The sequence below is a fragment of the Microcaecilia unicolor genome, chromosome 6, assembly GCF_901765095.1.
Source record: "Microcaecilia unicolor chromosome 6, aMicUni1.1, whole genome shotgun sequence".
In the NCBI taxonomy this organism is placed as follows: domain Eukaryota; kingdom Metazoa; phylum Chordata; class Amphibia; order Gymnophiona; family Siphonopidae; genus Microcaecilia; species Microcaecilia unicolor.
The window spans coordinates 18,135,910-18,157,314 of NC_044036.1; the positions used below are offsets into that span (position 1 = coordinate 18,135,910).

Sequence of the window (21,405 nt, forward strand, 5' to 3'; positions counted from 1 at the left end):
GTATCGTTGGTGTTCTATATTTCTGAAAAAGACATGGTTTTCTGTTGACAGGATCATTTTTACTAATGTCTTGGTTAGTTTTACAATGGGTGTGTTGATGTTCTAGTGCTCACTGCAGTGTTTAAGATGCTGCCTTTCCTAGGTACGCCCTTGTTGTGTGACTCGTGGATTATTATTATTACTAAAAATAATATTTTCATATAGAGGCGGGGGTGTTAAAAAATGATCGGCCCCGGGTGCCAAATACGCTAGGTACGCCACTGCAGACCTGATCTTCTATTGCATTTAAATCTCAGTTTAGAATTTGCAGCCTGAATGCTTTTCAGTAATTTCTGAAGCAAGCGTGAGGGTAAATAAATGTGAGATATATCTCCATTTTCTTTACTCAGCGCCTAGTTAGACTCTGGAACTCATTGCTGGAGAAGGTAGTGACGGCAGCTGGCCTTGCTGAATTTAAAGGGGGGTCTGGATAGATTCCTGAAGGAAAAGTCCATTGATCATTATTACATTTGGGGTTTTTGCCAGGTTCTTGGGGCCTGGATAATTGGCCGCTGTCGGAGATGGAGTGCTGGGCTTGATGGACCGTGGGTCTTTTCCCAGTGTGGCGGTGCTTATGTTTTTGTTTTTTTTGTTACATTTGTACCCAGCACTTTCCCCACACATGGCAGGCTCAATGCAGCTTACATGGGGCAATGGAGGGTTAAGTGACTTGCCCAGAGTCACAAGGAGCTGCCTGTGCCTGAAGTGGGAATTGAACTCAGTTCCCCAGGACCAAAGTCCACCACCCTAACCACTAGGCCACTCCTCCACTGTTGCTACTATTGGAGATTCTACATGGAATGTTGCTATTCCACTAGAAGTCGGCCCTTGCAGATCACCAATGTGGCCGCGCAGCCTTCTGCTTCTGTGAGTCTGACGTCCTAGAAGCCTGCGCAGCCTTCTACATGGAATGTTGCTAGTGGAGTAGCAACATTCCATGTAGAATCTCCAATAGTAGCAACATTCCATGTAGAATGTCCAATAGTAGCAACATTCCATGTAGAATCTCCAATAGTATCTATTTTATTTTTGTTACATTTGTACCCAGCACTTTCCCCACACATGGCAGGCTCAATGCAGCTTACATGGGGCAATGGAGGGTTAAGTGACTTGCCAGAGTCACAAGGAGCTGCCTGTGCCGGGAATTGAACTCAGTTCCTCAGGACCAAAGTCCACCACTCTAACCACTAGGCCACTCTTCCACTGTTCTTACTATTTGAGATTCTACATGGAATGTTGCTATTCCACTAGAAGTCAGCCCTTGCAGATCACCAATGTGGCCGCGCAGGCTTCTGCTTCTGTGAGTCTGACGTCCTGCACGTACGTGCAGGACGTCAGACTCACAGAAACAGAAGCCTGCGCAGCCTTCTACATGGAATGTTGCTAGTGGAATAGCCAAAGATAAGAACTCAGTGTCTGCTCACTGCATATAAATACTTTTAGTAATGCAAATTCTCATATGGTTTGGATATTGGGAGCCCTCGGACGATGCCACTTAAAAGCAATTTCATTAGTTTTTGCCTAGTGGCCAGGCCTCTCTTCATCGGGTACTCCCTTTTCTTAAACCTTAAATAAATGCTGTGGCAAACACACTCCACTGGTGCCCAAAATATACGTGCTCAAAATTCAAAAGAAAAATAGAAAAAACTTATCTTGAACATAGTACATGTCTCTCGCTGTTGAAGTCCGCTTTGGCTTCCCCTAAATTACTAAAAGTATTTATATGCAGTGAGCAGACACTGAGTTCTTATCTTTGGATTTGTGTAGTGTGTGATTGCAGTTTCCAAAGATTTTTGGTATTGGAGATCTTAGTGGTTTCAGGCTAGTGGAATAGCAACATTCCATGTAGAATCTCCAATAGTAGCAACATTCCATGTAGAATCTCCAATAGTATCTATTTTATTTTTGTTACATTTGTACCCTGCGCTTTCCCACTCATGGCAGGCTCAATGCGGCTTACATGGGGAAATGGAGGGTTAAGTGACTTGCCCAGAGTCACAAGGAGCTGCCTGTGCCTGAAGTGGGAATCAAACTCAGTTCCCCAGGACCAAAGTCCACCACCCTAACCACTAGGCCACTCCTCCACTGTTGCTACTATTGGAGATTCTACATGGAATGTTGCTATTCCACTAGAAGTCGGCCCTTGCAGATCACCAATGTGGCCGCGCAGCCTTCTGCTTCTGTGAGTCTGACGTCCTGCACGTACCAGAAGCCTGCGCAGCCTTCTACATGGAATGTTGCTAGTGGAATAGCAACATTCCACATAAAATCTCCAATAGTAGCAACATTCCATGTAGAATGTCCAATAGTAGCAACATTCCATGTAGAATCTCCAATAGTATCTATTTTATTTTTGTTACATTTGTACCCCTCGCTTTCCCACTCATGGCAGGCTCAATGCGGCTTACATGGGGCAATGGAGGGTTAAGTGATTTGCCCAGAGTCACAAGGAGCTGCCTGTGCCTGAAGTGAGAATCAACTCAGTTCCTCAGGAACTGAGTCCACCACCCTAACCACTAGGCCACTCCTTCACATGGGCTAAATTATGCACACATATAAAGGATGTGTACAGTCCTCTCAACTTTCAGGCTTGCATTAATTCACTCCCTCTTTGTGTCTGTCCCTAGGTGAACTCAGATCTATACCGACAGGAAACACCACTAGGGAGTAAATAAGAGCAGTGTCCCGGGGTGGAGGTGAGGGGTGAATGAATGTTTCATCGCGGTTAGGGCTGGATCTACAGGTGAAAAGTCTTTCACAGCTTGGCAGGAGGCCAGGCATTTTTGGGGGTGTGACACTGTTCCAGCCACTGCCCTTTCTCCAATTGCTGCTGGGAATGAACAGTGATAAAAACCTGCTCAGAATGGAAATTAATGTGTCTTTCAGAAGGGCAGAGCTTGCCTCCAGAACATGACCTCTTCTCTACTACAGAAAATGTTAACCCCCTCCTCCTGGTCATCCCTGGATCTTTCTCAGATTTGTAATTTCGCTGCTTTCTTGTGTTTAATATTTGTGTGTTTAAAAGCGGCGAAGCTATTCTACAGACAGAAGAAACTGCTCAAAGCTCTGGAAAGCTTCCCTTGTGATCCCCGGCACTGGCTGCAGGGACATGTGAATCATGTAGGTAACAAACTGTGAAAAGAAAGGATTTGGTCTATGCTCAAACGTTAGTCTAGTTACACAGTCAGAGAAAGGCTGTTGTTAACTTAAGCCCTGCACGATTATAGATCTCTAACCTTAGGTTTGCAGCACTGATTTCAGTAGGAAAAGTAGGACCTTGTGTTTTTAAGTAAGTTGCAAAAGACTGAGACTGGCCTCGGTTTACTGGTGTCTCCTAATAGTTCATGTGTATCTGTTTTTCTTCAATAAGGACCACCCTGTTAGTATTTTTTTTAACCTCTGGAACTGGATAAGATTTTGATTTTTGAAATCTTCTTATCACAGAAGGTTGTAGGAGGAAGGCTTTCCTGTGAGAAGCCTCAGATGTTAGGTCTTGGTGCTGGAGTCACCCATAGAAATATATGGTTTGTCTCTAATGTTTAGTGCTCAGCTTTGTAAGGGAAAGGGGGGGGGGGATGGAACTTGATATATCACCTTTCTGTGGTTTTTGCACCTACATTGAAAGCAGTCTACATAGTATATATAGGTACTTATTTAGGTGCACTGGAGGGTTAAGTGACTCGCCCATATAGTCACAAGGACCTGCAGTGGGAATCGAACCCAGTTCCCCAGGATTAAAGTCCACTACACTAACCACTAGGCTACTCCTCCACTAGCATTCCATGTAGAATCTCAAATTCTAGCAACATTCCATGTACAATCTCAGAAATGGGACTTGATTTACTGCTTTTCTGTGGTTTTTGCAACTACATTCAAAGTGGTTTACATAGTTTTTTTTAGTACTTATTTTGTACCCGGGGCAATGGAGGGTTAAGTGACTTCCCAGAGTCGCAAGGAGCTGCAGTGGGAATCAAATCCAGGATCAAAGTCCCCTGCACTAACCACTAGGCTACTCCACTCTTGCGAAAGGACCCCCTCAGTTTCTATTCGATGTGAATGTGTTTGGTGTCTTACATGGGGAGTAGATTTGTAGATCTGTTTTCTTTGACTCTCCTTTTTCCACTGGAAAGTTTTCTACAGGGAGCATAGAATGTTAAGTTACGTTAATTTTGTGATGTATTTGCGATGGTGCCAGGGATGGGAGGGGTATTTTGGGGCACATTTCAAAATACAGCCTTTAATTTTCTGTATTTTATGTCGGGGGGATTGGGGGGGGCTGTAGGTCCATGAGACCTCCAGCCCCCTGTGTCAGTCCGGGGAGTTAGCCATTGGGGGAGTCCGGTGGCCCACTGGACCCCCCAGGACTGACAGCGACAGCCCGGGCTGCCTGGATTGGTGGGTGGGGGGGGGGGAAGAGAGGAACTCCGAGCTGGCCTAAGGTTAAGGCGCTATTCCGCCATATGATCAGAGCGCAGTGCTCTGATCATACAGGTAGAATACTACAGAGCTCATTGTTTGTTGCACCAGGGCCCTCTCTTCATCCCGCATTTATTGAGCAGTTGACCACTAGAGGGATTAAGACATGGCATCTCCTTAATCCCCCAGTGTTTGCTGCCCCCTCCCGTCAAGGTGAAGGGATGCCAAGCTCCATGACCGCTTTAGGTATTATGTGCATTCTTAACAAAGCATGAAAGAAATCTGAGTAAGTCAAGGGACCAGTGACGTTCCTAGGGGGGCTGACACCCGGGGTGGATCGTCGATGTGCCCTGCCCCCCGGGTGCAGCGCCCCCCCCCCCTGGATGCAGTGCAACCCCCCCAGCGAAAGTACACCTCCTGCGAAAGAACCCCCCCGGGTGCAGGCCGCTGGGGGGGTGCCGCGCGCGCCTGTCCTTCGTTCGTTCCATGCTTCTTCTCTGCCCCAGGGCAGTCCGCACCCCACCGCCCCCCCCCCTAGGAACGCCACTGCAAGGGACTCAGGTTCAAATCTCTCTTCAGCTCTATTATTGTAATTGTGAACCCTCTACAGTGGCGTACCAAGGTGGGGTGGTCCGCCCCGGGTGCACGCCGCGGGGGGGGGGGGGGCCGTGGCGCGCGCCTGTTGCCCTGTCTCAGTCAGAGTTCGCAATTCGCATGTGTTCACTGCTCCCTCTGAGTCTGCCCGGAACAGGTTACTTCCTGTTCCGGGGCAGACTCAGAGGGAGCAGTGAACACTGCGAATTGCGAACTCTGACTGAGACAGGGCAACAGGCCGCGCCGGCGGCACCCCCCCCCCAGTGGCATGCACCCGGGGGGGGGTGTCATTTCGCCGGGGGGGAAGAGGGGTCATTTTGCTGGGGGGGGGGGGTCGCACTGCACCCGGGGGGGGGGGGGTGCATCGGCGTTCCGCCCTGGGTGTCAGCTAGGGTCGGAACGCCACTGACCCTCTAGAAACAGAAGATTATCCACTGGACCTAAGGGGCCCTTTTACTAAGCCGTGTAAGCGTCTACGTGCGCCAAAATGGAGTTACTGCCCGACTACTTCGTGGCTCTTTCGGTAATTTCATTTTATGGCGAGCATTTGATATGCACGTCTAAGTACATAAGTAATGCCACACTGGGAAAAGACCAAAGGTCCATTGAGCCCAGCATCCTGTCCACGACAGCGGCCAATCCAGGCCAAGGGCACCTGGCAAGCTTCCCAAACGTACAAACATTCTATACATGTTATTCCTGGAATTGTGGATTTTTCCCAAGTCCATTTAGTAGTGGTTTATGGACTTGTCCTTTAGGAAACCGTCTAACCCCTTTTTAAACTCTGCCAAGCTAACCGCCTTCACCACGTTCTCTGGCAACGAATTCCAGAGTTTAATTACACGTTGGGTGAAGAAAAATTTTCGGGCACGCGTAATGGCACAAGTAGGCCATTACCGCCCGGTTACCGCGTGAGTCTTCACCGCTAGGTCAATGGCTGGCGGTAAGGTCTCGGACTCAAAATGGATGCATGGCAATTTTCATTTTGCTGCAAGTCCATTTTCAGCAAAAACAAAAAGACCTTTTTTTACAGGCGTGCTAAAAAATGGATTGGCGCGCGCCCAAAACGCGCACCTACACTACCAAATGCCATTTTTCAGCGTGCTTTTGTAAAATGACCCCCAAATATGTAAGTCACCTGCAAGCTGTAGACGTGGTGTAAATGCAGGTAAATGCAAGTAAATGTTGCTATTCCTGAAGGACTCACAATTACAAAATAAGAGTTAACGTGGGATTTGAACTTGAGTTCCTTGGTTCACAGTTTAAAGTTCTATACCTGCTTCACCAGACTGTTTTTGGGAAGGTTCCATGGTATTAGTACATAAATATTGCCATAGTGGAAAAGACCAAAGGTCTATCGAGCCCAGCATCCTGTTTCCAACAGTGGCCAATCCAGGTCACAAATACCTGGCAAGATCCCAAAAAAGTACAAAACATTTTATACTGCTTATCCCAGAAACAGTGGATTTTCCCCAAGTCTATTTAATAACGGTCTATGGACTTTTCCTTTAGGAAGCCATCCAAATCTTTTTTAAACTCAGCTATGCTAACTGCCTTTACCACATTCTCTGGCAACGAATTCCAGAGTTTAATTACACGTTGAGTGAAGAAACATTTTCTCCGATTTGTTTTAAATTTACTACATTGTAGCTTCATCGCATGCCCCCTAGTCCTAGTATTTTTGGAAAGCGTGAACAGACGCTTCACATCTATCTACCCGTTCAACTCCTCATTATTTTATAGACCTCAAAATATTCTGTGATAAAATTGTTTGTTTTTGCTAGGGGTTTGAGATCTGACTTTGTGAAAAAATTTGCAACCGATTACTCATTATGCTCTCACGAGGGCTGTGGCCTTTTCGGTTGCATGTCCAGGACTATGAAATGCTTTGCCTGGCTACTTGTGTTTCTGTACGAATGCAGGACACTTCAAAAAGCTTTTGAAAACTCTTTTTTTTTGTTCTGGCTTTTTTAAATATGATGCAGTCAAATTCCAGCAGCTATTACTTGTCATTTTTGGGGGGTAGTGTGGGGAAATGGTGACTTCTGGGGTCTGTGCCCTGAGAAAGGCAGGGACAAATCAAACTCGGGTATACGTATAAAGTATCACATACCATGTAAAATGAGTTTATCTTGTTGGGCAGACTGGATGGACCGTACAGGTCTTTATCTGCCGTCATTTACTATGTTACTCTTTGGGGTTCTACATGGAATGTTGCTACTAATTGGGATTCCGGAATCTTGCAACTCTTTAGGATTCCAGAATCTTCAGAATAAGAACAGTGCTGGGCAGACTTCTATGGTCTGTGCCCTGAGAATGGCAAGGACAAATCAAACTCAAGTATACATATGAGGTATCACATACCATGTAAAATGAGTTTATCTTGTTGGGCAGACTGGATAGACCGTACAGGTCTTTATCTGTCGTCATTTACTATATGTTACTATGTTACTCTTTGGAGTTCTACATGGAATGTTGCTACTAATTGGGATTCTGGAATCTTGTAACTCTTTATGATTCCAGAATCTTCAGAACTTTTAGTACAGGAACAGTGCTGGGCAGACTTCTAGGGTTTGTGCCCTGAGAATGGCAAGGACAAATCAAACTCGGGTATACATAGAAAGTACCACATACCATGTAAAATGAGTTTATCTTGTTGGGCAGACTGGATGGACCGTACAGGTCTTTATCTGCCGTCATTTACTATGTTATGTATGTTATGCTTTTAGCCACTTAGGATTAAGTGAGGTATACGTTTTATAAATACTATACTGACCTCTAGGTTGCCCCTCTGCTCTGCACGGGTGCTTGTGTAGCCATTTCAAAGAATAGTGCCATACAGACACCCGTGTCCCTTCCCCCCCTCCCCCATTTATAATTTGGATGTTCCAGTTAGTAAAATGGATGTTCAGGCTGGATGTTTCCAGCCTATGGACATCTACCTTACGTATTTATGAACAGGAAGTCTTGAAGTATTTCCTGTTCTTAAATACATGTGAGATGGGTGTCCATTTGGGACATTCTGACTTGGATGTCCTTTCAAAAATGCCCCCTCCACGTTAACTGGTCAACTTGCACTGCATAGTAACATAGTAGATGACGGCATCCAGTCTGCCCAACAAGATAACTCATATTTGCTAAAATGCAGTTCTATCTTTGTCTAGTTAAGGCGGTTAAGTGCAGAATATCAAGCTTAACTAGATAAGGGAGCGGCAGCCGCACAAACCCAGATATTTCAAGAGGCATAACTCTAGCAGCATCCAAAAAACAAAAAACACTGACCACCATCGGCAGAATATTTATCCCTTGTTTCAATATTTTTTGCAGCTTCGTCAAGATGGAAAAGATTTAGATACGATCATATCCTGGTCAGAGAAGTATCCCTATGCCTTCCCACTCTGGCTAGGGAATTTCAACGCTCACCTGGTGGTTACGCACCCTGAGTATGCCAAAGCTATATTCAATAGAGGAGGTAAGATGTAAGACTTTCACGGCATCCACTGGGAGCCAGAGCCAGACAGCGCAAACCAAGCAGAGTGCAAGCATCCTTACACACCTTTCCTACCCTTGGTATTCTCTTTGTATCTTATGGTGACGTGTAACACTATTAAAACACAAAACAAAAGGAAACCAAAACCCTACACCAAAAGCCCAAAAATACAGCAAAAGTAGGGATGGACCAGAGGTTTTCCAAAAAAGAGGAAAGAGGAGCCAGAGGTACAAATATCACAAGAACTTTAATAATACAAAGCAATTGCTATAACAAGGCAAAGGCCTGTCAATGTCTACATGATAATGTCTACTGAAGGATAGCACAATTGAACAGTTGGATCCTATAATAATTTCCACCGAAGGAAGGCACAATTAAACAGATGGACCTGACATAGATCTATGTTTCAGCATGAACACCTGCTTCAGGAGTCCCAGCATCTAAATCTTTGTTTACTTTGCTGTATGCCTCGTATATGCTTCTTTACAAGAAGGGGTAAGGCACATTAAGGAAAATCACCTGGCCCAAATGGTATACCCCAGAGTACTGAAAGCACTCAAAAATGAAATTACACCTCTGTTATAAGTCATTTGTAATCTATCTTATAAAATTGTCCAAAATAATTGAAAATTGGAGGCTGGCCAACACAATGACAATTTTTAAAAAGGATTCCAGGGTAATTTAGGGAAACTACAGACCAATGAGACTGGTGTTAGTGCCAGGCAGTGGCGTAGGAAGGGGGGGAGGCGGTGGGGCGGTCCGCCCCAGGTGCACACCGCTGGGGGGGGGGGGGGGGTGTCGGCTCCGCTGGTTCCCTGCCCTCTGCCCCGGAACAGGTTACTTCCTGTTCCAGGACAGAGAGAGCAGGGAACCAGCGGAGCTGACGCAGCTCCCAGCAATGTGCACTCGGGGGCGGATCGGCCCTCTAGCCCGCCCTCGCTTCCTAATTCAATGTAAGAATGCGCTCCGGAGGGGGGAGGGTAAGTGCCGAGGGGGGGGGGCGCCGTGCTGCACCCGGGGAGGGTGCGCAGCGGCGACCCGCCCCGGGTGTCAGCCGCCCTCGCTACGGCACTGGTGCCAGGTACAATGGTAGAAACTATTATAAGGAACAAAATTCCTGAACACATAGACATTATTTAATGAGACAGAGTCAACATGAATTTAGCCTCACCGATCTGTTTCATTTTTTGAATATGTGAATAAACATATGGATAAGCATAACATTTTCAATAAAAAGTCCGAATTTGGAGATTTTGCAAAAACATCCAAAAATGAAGGGGCAAACATAGCCATTTTTCAATTTGAAGAGCGTCTCTCTTTTTGGTTCAAAAATGACCTTTTTCTAGATGTTTTGTGGAAGATTCAGTAAATAGTGCCTATAAAACAGGGACTGAAAAAACCTGCTTAAGTGTTATTCTGTAAGCCGCACCTAAAGTTCAGTGTGGTTTATAGAATAAGGCTTATGGTCATGCATAAATTTAGGCTCCACCATTTCCACCAATGAAAAGGTGGGGCAAATGCGTGTACCTAAATTTAAGTGCGTAACTCTAAACCATGCCCCGAAATGCCCACGACTGTCTCCTTTCTGCGCCCCCTTTTTTGGGCCATGCATAAATTGTAGGCACGTGACAGCCAATTAAATCTCATCAGTGCCAATTATTGGCACTAATTGTCTTGTTATCTTATTAAATTGCGCACGCAAAGCGGCACCGTGCCTAACTTTGCGTCAGGGACGTAGCTAGACTTCAGCGGGAGGGGGGTCTAGAGCCTGAGGTGAGGGGGCACATTTTAGCCCCCCCCCCCGCGATTATTTACCCCGCCGCCACCACCAACAACTTTGACCCTCCCCCGCCGTTGCCATCGGCTACCTTTGCTGGCGGGGGACCCCAACCCCCCGCCAGCCGAGGTCCTCTTCTTCCGGCGCAAGGCTTTGTTCTGTTTCTGTGAGTCTGACGTCCTGCACGTGCAGGACTTCAGAAACAGAAGGAAGCCTTTTGCAGGCGACTGCGGGTTGACGGTGGGAGGGGGCGTCCAGAGGGTCAGCAGTGAGGTGGGGGCAAAGTTGGTGGTGGTGGTGGTGGCGGGGTCGGCAATGGCGGGGGGTCGGCGGCACGGAGGGGGGGCTAAAATGTGCCTCTCACCTTGGGCTCTGGACCCCCCTCCCACCGAAGTCTGGCTACGCCGCTGCCTATATGTAGGTATTTAATGGTTCTTGGAGGGTTTACATATTCCACCAGAAGTGTACCAGTTAGAGTGGGATATGGAACTGGGTCCCTTTCTGTACCGTCCACTGCACTGACCACTAGGCTACTCCTCGGACCTGCCTGCTGCTCTATCAAGAATGTCCATCATACCTGAAGCTGTCATACAGCCTGGTATGCACTGTCACTGTCTCATCTTAGTGGGAAGGGAGGGGGTTAGTGACCACTGGGGGGAGTAAGGGAGGTATGCCTTAATCCCTACAGTGGTCATTTGATCATTTAAGGTACCTTTTGGTCACTTATTCATGAATGACACAGGTCTAGCCAAAAACATCTTCATTTTGGCTCTAGACATTTTCGTTTTGTTCCATTATTGCAAAAAAAAAAAGTCTCTCTCTTGGTGCTGCCCGTATCCCACCCAAAACACGCCCCCTTGACATTTTGAACAAACTGTGGAGAAATATGTCTAAAATTGGAGTATTGAAAATTGCAACTTGGACGTTTTTGAGAGTAAAACTTCCATCTGCCACCTTATCATGTTTTTTGAAAGTTTTTTTTCTTTGTTTTGAAAATGAGCTCCATCATGTATCTGAATTTTCAAAAAGCATTAGACAAAGTTCCTCATGAGAAACTCATTAAAAAAAAAATTAGAAAGCTATGGGATAAGAGGCAGTATCCAATTGTTTTACTTTTATTTGATTAGAAACCGATAAAACTTATTGAACTTAAAAAAGAAAACAGATTAGGGTTAAATGGTCACTTTTTTTCTTCATGAAGAAAGGTGAATAGTGGAGTAGTCCAAGGGCCCTGTTTACTAATAAGCACTATAGGTGCGTTAACCATGTACGTGCCTATAATATCCCTATCGGCGCCTACATGGTTAGCGTGCTTGCTAAGTGTATATAAGCATATAAGCACCGCAACGCTGGGAAAAGACCAAAGGCCCATCAAGCCCAGCACTCTGTCTCCGACAGCGGCCAATCCGGGCCCCAAGAACCTGGCAAAAAACCCAAAATATAGTAACGATCAATGGACTTTTCCTTCAGGAATCTGTCCAGACCCCCTTTGAACTCAGCAAGGCCACTGCCGTCACTACCTTCTCCGGCAATGAGTTCCAGAGTCTAACTACGTGCTGAGTAAAGAAACACTTTCTCCGATTTGTTTTAAACCTACCACATTCTAATTTCATCTTGTGTCCCCTGGTTCTATTATTGTTAGAAAGTGTAAACAAACGCTTCACATCAGTCCGCTCTACCCCACTCATTATTTTGTAGACCTCTATCATATCACGCTAAAAACAGTAACGCACCTTAGTAAACACGGCCCCAAGAATCTTATTTTTTTAAATTTATATTTAACACACTTACATATTTTTTTGTTATTTTTGTTACATTTGTACCCTACTCATGGCAGGCTCAATGCGGCTTACATGGGGCAATGGAGGGGTTAAGTGACTTGCCCAGAGTCACAAGGAGCTGCCTGTGCCTGAAGTGGGAATCGAACTCAATTCCCCAGGACCAAAGTCCACCACCCTAACCACTAGGCCACTCCTCCACTGTTGCTACTATTTGAGATTCTACATGGAATGTTGCTATTCCACTAGCAACATTCCATGTAGAAGTCGGCCCTTGCAGATCACCAATGTGACCGCGCAGGCTTCTGCGAGTCTGACGTCCTGCATGTACGTGCAGGACGTCAGACTCACAGAAACAGAAGCCTGCGCAGCCTTCTACATGGAATGTTGCTAGTGGAATAACAACATTCCATGTAGAATGTCCAATAGTAGCAACATTCCATGTAGAATCTCCAATAGTATCTATTTTATTTTTGTTACATTTGTACCCTGCGCTTTCCCACTCATGGCAGGCTCAATGTGGCTTACATGGGGCAATGGAGGGTTAAGTGACTTGCCCAGAGTCACAAGGAGCTGCCTGTGCCTGAAGTGGGAATCAAACTCAGTTCCTCAGGACCAAAGTCCACCACCCTAACCACTAGGCCACTCCTCTACTGTTGCTACTATTTGAGATTCTACATGGAATGTTGCTATTCCACTAGCAACATTCCATGTAGAAGTCGGCCCTTGCAGATCACCAATGTGACCGCGCAGGCTTCTGCGAGTCTGACGTCCTGCATGTACGTGCAGGACGTCAGACTCACAGAAACAGAAGCCTGCGCAGCCTTCTACATGGAATGTTGCTAGTGGAATAACAACATTCCATGTAGAATGTCCAATAGTAGCAACATTCCATGTAGAATCTCCAATAGTGTCTATTTTATTTTTGTTACATTTGTACCCTGCGCTTTCCCACTCATGGCAGGCTCAATGTGGCTTACATGGGGCAATGGAGGGGTTAAGTGACTTGCCCAGAGTCACAAGGAGCTGCCTGTGCCTGAAGTGGGAATCATCAGTTCCTCAGTTCCTCAGGACCAAAGTCCACCACCCTAACCACTAGGCCACTCCTCCACTGTAGGCCTGATCAAAACTTCCTTTTATACCCTTTGGCAATATTGCTTGCAAAGGTATTGAACAGAACCGGTCTCGGGACAAGTCCCTGAGGCACTCCACTACTCACCATACTTTTCTTCTGAGCGAATTCCATTTATTACCAACCTTTGCCAGTTTATCATTTCATCACCTTGGGTCTCAGCCTCAAGCTGGTCAGTTTATTCATGAGCCTCATATGAGGAAGTATATCAGTAGCTTTGCTGAAATCTAAATTGGCCACATTTAGTATATGCCGTGTCGAAGAAAGCAATCAGCTTCATTTGTAGTAAACTGCCTTTGATAAAATCATGCTGCTTTGGATCCTGTAGTCACTAGATTGCAGACCGTTCACTATCCTTTTCCTTCAGTATCATCTCCATTACCTTTCCCATCACTGAGGTAAGGCTCACTGGTCTGCAGTTTCCAAAATCTTCTCTACTACCATTTTGTGAAGAGGGGCCAGATCAGCCCACCCGAAATTCTATGGAAACCTCTCCTGTCTGCAAGTTACATAAGTACATGAGTATTGCCAAACTGGAACAGACCAAAGGTCCACCAAGCCCAGCATCCTGTTTCCAACAGTGGCCAATCCAGGTCACAAGTACCTGGCAAGATCCCAAAACAGTACAATACATTTTATGCTGCTTATTCGAGAAATAAGCAGTGGATTTTCCCTGAGTCAATTTTAATAATGGTCTATGGATTTTTCCTTTAGGAAGCCATCCAAACCTTTTGTAAACCTCGCTAAGCTAACCACCTTTACCACATTCGCTGGCAAAACATTTCAGAGTTTAATTACACATTGAGTGAAGAAACTTTTTCTCTGATTCGTTTTAAATGTACTACTTTGTAGCTTCATCGCGTGGCCCCATGTCCTAGTATTTTTGGAAAGAGTAAACAAATGATTCATGTCTACCCATTCCACTCCACATTATTTTATAGACCTCTATCATATCTCCCCTCGTCTTTGCTCCAAGCTGAAGAGCCCAAGTCGCTTCAGCCTTTCCTCATAGAGAAGTCGTCCCATCCCTTTTATCATTTCCGTCGCCCTTCTCTGTACCTTTTCTAATTCCACTATATCTTTTTTTTTGAGATGTGGCGACCAGAATTGAACACAATATTTGAGGTGCGGTCGCACCATGGAGCCATAAAAAGGCATTAGTTTTAGGCGCTAGGATAATAACTAAACATATTCTATATACCGCGCCTAAATCTAGGTGCCGCTTAGAACACCTTACCATGAACAGGTAGGAATTCTGAAAATGCTACAGCGTTGACTATGGGTCTCTGTACTGTAGAGGTGCTATTTCTAGCCAGCTCATTTGTTCCCAGATAGATAATTTCAATTTTTATGTTCCTTACTTAATTCTCTGATATCAAATTTGGTTTGTTTCTCCCTTTATTAATATCTTTTTTTTTCTTTGGGTTATACAGATCCCAAGAATAGCCAGAACTATGGATTTGCAGTACCATGGATAGGTATGTATCATCCTAGAAATAAAAAGGTTACATTGTAAAAGACACTTCTGCCTGATATAAAAACTATTTAACCAGCCTGGAACGGCACCTGGCTGGTTAAATGGTACTTAGCTAGCTATCTGGTGATATTAGCGGGAGATAGCCAGCGGTCTCCCACTGAATAACACCGGTTAGCACAGTGGATGCAAAACGAAGAGTCCTACTTGTATATGTGTTGTCAACTCACTGATCACGTAGCACCAAACAGAATATGCTGGATACAAACTATCAGAGCTCTGATAGTTTGTATCCAGCATATTCTGTTTGGTGCTAAGTAGAGTAGAGTAGTAATTTGTTATAAATCATAATCAGTGTGTTATTTTGAAGGACTGAATTAGGTTGAAACCTAATTTGGGGTGTGGGGATGTGGGGGCATTGCCACCCCACATGAACTGCAGTTTGTATTTATTTATTTATGACATTTAGAACCTGGATTAAACATGAATTAGATTGAAACCTTGTTTGAGGAGGGTGTGGGGGGATATAGGTAGAGTAGTAATTTGTTATGAATTGTAATCAGTGTGTCGAGGGTCTGACTTAGGTTGAAACCTAGTTTTGGGGGGTGGGGGGATTGTTCCCCCCACCCACATGAACTGCAGTTTGTATTTATTTATTTATTTACATATTTATGACATTTAGATCCTGGATTTAACATGAATTAGGTTGAAACCTAGTATTTTTTTTTTGGGGGGGGGGGCATTGCCCCCCATATACAAACTGCATGTCTGGAAGGAGAAAGGGATGTGTAAAAGATAATGTTGGGGGGATGTGAGGGGGTACTGACCCCCCCCCCCCCAAAATGATCTGAAGAGAAAAAGCAGGGAGATTACTTATCCTAGTGTGTTTTTGTATTTTTTGGGTTATGGGTGGGAATTGTCTTCCCGGGTGTGGTGGGAATTGACCTAGGTGGGAATTGGTGGGTGGGAACTGTCCAGGGGGAACTGACCTAGAACCCTTCTGGGTTTATCTCAACACTTTTTTTTTTTAATAAGAATAATAACAAAAAATAAACAGGAACTAGAGCCGAGAATGGTGACTGGTGATAGTAAGAAAAGTGATGTTGTTTTACTGGTGTCCCTGACAGGGAGAGGGTTATTGGTTCTCTCTGGGCCAAAGTGGTTCCAGCACCGCAGGCTGCTGACTCCAGGCTTTCACTACGATATCCTGAAACCTTACGTGAAGCTGATGTCGGACACCACCAAGGTCATGCTGGTGAGTATTACAATTGGGTTTGTTCTGCCTCTACAGCTTGCTCGTGCATGTTTTTATATTATGTTATGCGTTGTGTTGATTGCTTATAAGATACGCAGCTTCCTACAAGGGTCATGTGCTCTTTACTCTTATATGTGCATGTGACCCATTCCCTCCAGTCTTACTGAGTCCTTCTTGGTTTCATGCCCTTGCCCAAGGTCTAAATTTTGATCCTGTTGGCCATCTCTAAATTCCCTTGTCCTTATGGGTAACCTTAGGAAATTGGAAGAATAGCAGGCATCCAAATGGCAGATGAAATTGAATGTGGACAAGTGCCAAGTGATGCACATTGGGAAGAATAATCCGAATCCTAGTTACTTGATGGTAGGTTCCACATTACGAGTCACCACCCAAGAAAAAGATCTAGGTGTCATCATGGACAATACGTTGAAATCTTCTCCTAAGTGTGCGATAGCAGCCAAAAAAGCAAACAGAATGCTAGGATTTATTGGAAAGGGATAGAAAATAAGACCGAGAATACTATAATGCCTCTGTATCGCGCCATGGTGTGACCTCGCCTTCAGTATTGTGTTCAGTTCTGGCCACTGTATCTGAAAAAAGATACAGTGGATTTAGAAAAGGTTGGAAGAAGGTAGACCAAAATGATTAAGAGGATGGAACTCGTCTCGTATGAGGAAAAGCTTAAGAGATAGGGCTCTTCAGCCTGGCAAACAGACAGCTCAGGGGGTATATGAATGAGGTCTGGAAAATACTGAGTGGAGCAGACTGGGTAAATGTGAATCGGTTGTTTTCTCTTTCAAATTTACTTTCCATGGTAATACTTTTCAAACAAACAGAAGAAAATATTTGTTCACTCAACAAATAGTGAAGCTCTGGAATCTGTTCCTGGAGGATGTGGTAACAGCAGTTAATATACCTGGGTCTAAAAAAGGTTTGGATAAGTTCCTGGGGGAAAAGTCCATAGTCTACTATTGAGATACACATGAGGAAGTCACTGCTTGTCCCCGTGATCAATAGCATGGAATCTTGCCACTCTGTGGAGTTCCATAATCTTACTATTCTTTGAGGTTCTGGAATCTTGTTGTTGTTTGGGATTCTGGAATCATGCTTCTTTTTGGGATTCTGCCATGCACTTGTGACCTTCATTGGCCACTTTTGGAAGCAGGATACTGGGCTAGATGGACCACTGGTCTGACCCAGTATGGCTTTTCTTATGTTCTTACGGAAAAATCAATATAAAGTACTAAAGTATAAGTTTACTACAAATAGCTCAATTATATAAATAGATAGAAATGAAAAAACAAGTAAAAAAGACATGAAAATTCCAAATTTCACCTATATAGTGGTACAAACAAAAAAAAGGAGCAACACTGGGCCTTCAAGACTAGGACAACAGGAGTACTTTATTGACATGTGACCCGACACGGGCCGTGTTTCGACGTCAAGTGACGCCTGCCTCAGGGATCAAAATTTAGTTCTGCAGTGTATAAATTGTGTAGGTCAAATGCCTCAACACATTAAGGTGTTATTATACAAAATGTTCGCTACAACACGAAAAAGTGGGCTCTTGCAAAAGCCTTCTCCTGTGCACAAATAGCCGGTTAAAAAAAAAAAAAAGTACTTGTGATCTGTATTGGCCATTGGTCTGACCCAGCTTGGCAATTCTTACTGTTCTTACTTTCTAATAAACAATTGATTTGTGTTTACCCATTCTACCCCCACTAATGATTTTATAGAGTGGAGGAGTGGCCTAGTGGTTAGGGTGGTGGACTTTGGTCCTGGGGAACTGAGTTTGATTCCCACTTCAGGCACAGGCAGCTCCTTGTGACTCTGGGCAAGTCGCTTAACCCTCCATTGCCCCATGTAAGCCGCATTGAGCCTGCCATGAGTGGGAAAGTGCAGGGTACAAATGTAACAAAAATAAAATAGATACTATTGGAGATTCTACATGGAATGTTGCTACTATTGGAGATTCTACATGGAATGTTGCTATTCCACTAGCATATACACACAAACCAGGACTTGTAGCCACCAACTCAAAGAGAGTGCTTAAAACAGTTCACACCAGTATAATATAATGGAAATTTTTTTTATGTATGTAGAGTACCCTCAGATATTTACCACTATTACTGCAGTCAATAATGCTGCTACAAAGTGGCATAGCACTTCTTTCATCAGGTAACTCTAACAAATTTTTTGGGAGGAGCAACATATGCTCATTTTTTTATGCTTCCCAATCACCTCAGTGCAGGACGTCAGACTCACAGAAGCAGAAGCCTGTGCAGCCACATTGGTGATCTGCAAGGGCCGACTTCTACATGGAATGTTGCTAGTGGAATAGCAACATTCCATGTAGAATCTCAAATAGTAGCAACAGTGGAGGAGTGGCCTAGTGGTTAGGGTGGTGGACTTTGGTCCTGAGGAACTGAGTTGGATTCGCACTTCAGGCACAGGCAGCTCCTTGTGACTCTGGGCAAGTCACTTAACCCTCCATTGCCCCATGTAAGCCGCCTTGAGTGGGAAAGCGCAGGGTACAAATGTAACAAAAAAAAAATAGACCTCTACACCAATGAATGAACAATAAATCCAAACAATTTTTTCAAAAGCACTTTTTCTCAAATTATTTCTAGCAAGAAAAGGTTCTGTCTGTTGTGAGATTATTTCTGACATCATTTAATGTAGCTATTAAATGTTCTTATGGCACCTTTGTCTCTTCATAATTTTTGTTAATTTATATTAAAAACTATTCGGGGAAGTAAACCTGTCTTGCTCTTCTGGAGCGGAATGAACTTTAAATAAATATTAACAAACTGTATCTCTCCATATTTTCCTGTTGAACCAGTAAAGCACAAAACATTTTGGATATAACAGATTGAAGCTTATAGGAATTAGATGTGTGGAGGAATAGCGCTTTTTTTTTAGCGGCTATTTGTGCACAGGAGAAGGCTTTTGCAAGAGCCCATTTTTTCGTGTTGTAGCGATCATTTTGTATAATAACACCTTAATGTGTTGAGGCATTTGACCTACACAATTTATACACTGCAGAACTAAATTTTGACCCCTGAGGCAGGCGTCACTCAGTGGCGTACCAAGGGGGGGGGGCGGTGGGGGCGGTCCGCCTCGGGTGCACGCCGCTGGGGGGTGCCGCGGCGCGCGCCTGCTCTGAGTTCCCTGACTTCGCGCGTTCGCTGCAGCTCCCTCTGCCCTGGAACAGGTTACTTCCTGTTCCGGGTCAGAGGGAGCTCCAGTGAACGCGCAAAGTCAGGGAACTCCGAGCAGGCGCGCGCTGCGGCACCCCCAGCGGCGTGCACCTGGGGGGGGTTCCGCGCTGCATAGGGGGTGGGGTGCTGCACCCGAGGGGGCGGGGCGCTGCCCCGGGTGTCTGCCCCCTTAGGAACGCCACTGGTGTCACTTGACGCCGAAATACGGCCCGTGTCGGGTCGCATGTCAATAAAGTACTCCTGTTGTCCTAGTCTTGAAGGCCCAGTGTTGTTGTTGTTTGTTTGTATGCTGTTTTGCCCTCTCTATTTGTGTTGTACCTATATAGTGGTATAAATGTGCTGAATGTGCTCAGATTCAAAACACCTTTCACTGCACCATGAGACAAGAAAAGGGAACCAACGTGGCACATAAAATGTTCCATGAATCAATCTGATTGGCAAAAACCACATATCCAAAACATATTGTCACGGTCCTACCGTGACTCAGAAGACGGTCCATGCAATCGGCGCAAGAAGGGTCCCTGCCAGAAGGAGGAGCTTTGTCGCAGTGCAGAACCGAACCTCTGGCGCCCTCAGAATGTCAGATGCCAAGGCCCAATTTAACCCCCCCCCCCCCACACACACACACACACATACTGCAGCAGGACATGTTTATCCACTCCTACCCTAGCTGAGATATTTAACCATTTCTCTGACCTCATGTCCACCTTTCGTTAAATTAGTTACCTTATTTTCTAACTCCTCTTACTTTCTTACCTATTCCATATGTTCCATCTTTGCTTTATACCCTTCACTGTCAATTAAAATGTTCTATTACGTATTGTGTTGACATTGTAAGTCGTATACTATGCCATACTTTGTATTGTACTGCTGTAATTGCCTATTGCTCATGCTTGATTTATTCTTACTGTACACTGCCTTGAGTGAATTCCTTCAAAAAAGGTGGTAAATAAATCCTAATAAATAAATTTAAAACAGTCAACCAAACAGGTTCAAGACTCAGATTGTGAGCCCATTGGGGACAGGGAAAGTACCTGTATATAATATATATACATAACTGCTATATCAAGTACATGAACCTTTTCCCTTTTATCCTTATCTAATCGGCCCATTTCCCTTGTCCATTGATGCAATATTGAAGACCCTTCTTGAACACAGGCTTCATGTCAATTCCTACTGCTAAGGATCTCTTGTGATTGCTCTGTGCTTCCCATTACTTTCACTGAGAGACCACCCACTTAGGGCTCAGGCCCACCCAACAGTAGCACACGTTTCGCGCCAGCTGAAGACTTCCCCCCTGATGGTAATAAAAATGCTGCTCTCCATGATACTGGCACCTGCACATGCCTGCTACAGACTGCCAAGTCGGAGAGAAGCATTTTCCTGCCAGTTGAGATATTGTTTTGGTGTTGGGGGGAGAGAGAACACGGTGCCCACCCACTTCCAGGGCCGCCAAGAGACTGGGCTGGGCCCAGGGTAAGGCCGCCCCCCCCCCGAGGTCACCACCGCCGCTCTCCCCTCCACCCCCCCCCCCCCCCGAGGTCGCCACCGCTCCCCCTCTGTCCGCCACCGGGCAGGGCCCCCTGCATTGAAATCACAGCCTCACCTGTGTGAAAGCAGCGCTGCAGGCAGCAGAACGCCTCCTTTCGGGCCTCCTTCCCTCCCTGTGTCCCGCCCTCGTCTGACGTAACTTCCGTGAGGGTGGGACACAAGGAGGGAAGGAGGCCCAAAGGGAGGCGTTCTGCTGCCTGCAGTGCTGCTTTCATGGAGGTGAGACTGCGATTTCAATGCAGGGGGCAGACGGCCGATGATGGAGGGCGGGTGGGGCTGCGGCACCGGGCCCCCCTTGGAGGCCCGGGCCTGGGGAATTTTGTCCCCCCCCCCTCTCGGTGGCTATGCGCACTTCTTGCCTAGGCCCACCCAAAATCTGCTGTTGGGTGCTGGGTAGGGCCTGATTCGGGGGGGGGGGGGGGGATCTCTTTCAGAGATATGTCATAAGCAGTAGGCATCTCTCTATTTCCTCCATCTGTGGTGGTTCTGTTTCCCCTCAGACCTGCCTCCTCATAGATCCATTTCACGTTTCAGGTAGCAGGTACTGGTACCGCAAAACCATGGTGTGGAATCTGGGGATGGAGTAATATTCTAAATGCTCACAAGATGCCAGGTTTCTATCTGTATTATCTCTCTTTATTAACATGATAGGAATTAATCATTAACAAGGTCCTCCTG

At 45.5% G+C, this 21,405-nt stretch overlaps 1 protein-coding gene across 1 annotated transcript in view; it reads left to right on the forward strand.

Annotated features, from left to right (window-relative positions):
- Nucleotides 1–2,893: 2,893 nt before the first annotated feature.
- LOC115471794 (cytochrome P450 4B1-like) overlaps nucleotides 2,894–21,405 on the forward strand; it is a 48,235-nt gene continuing 29,723 nt past the window's right edge. Inside the window, exons 1-4 of the mRNA XM_030205628.1 lie at nucleotides 2,894–3,159; nucleotides 8,377–8,521; nucleotides 14,660–14,704; nucleotides 15,828–15,955. Coding sequence (XP_030061488.1) covers nucleotides 2,950–3,159; nucleotides 8,377–8,521; nucleotides 14,660–14,704; nucleotides 15,828–15,955 — 528 coding nt within the window. The 5' untranslated portion in view covers nucleotides 2,894–2,949. The remainder of the gene's footprint in view (nucleotides 3,160–8,376; nucleotides 8,522–14,659; nucleotides 14,705–15,827; nucleotides 15,956–21,405) is intronic.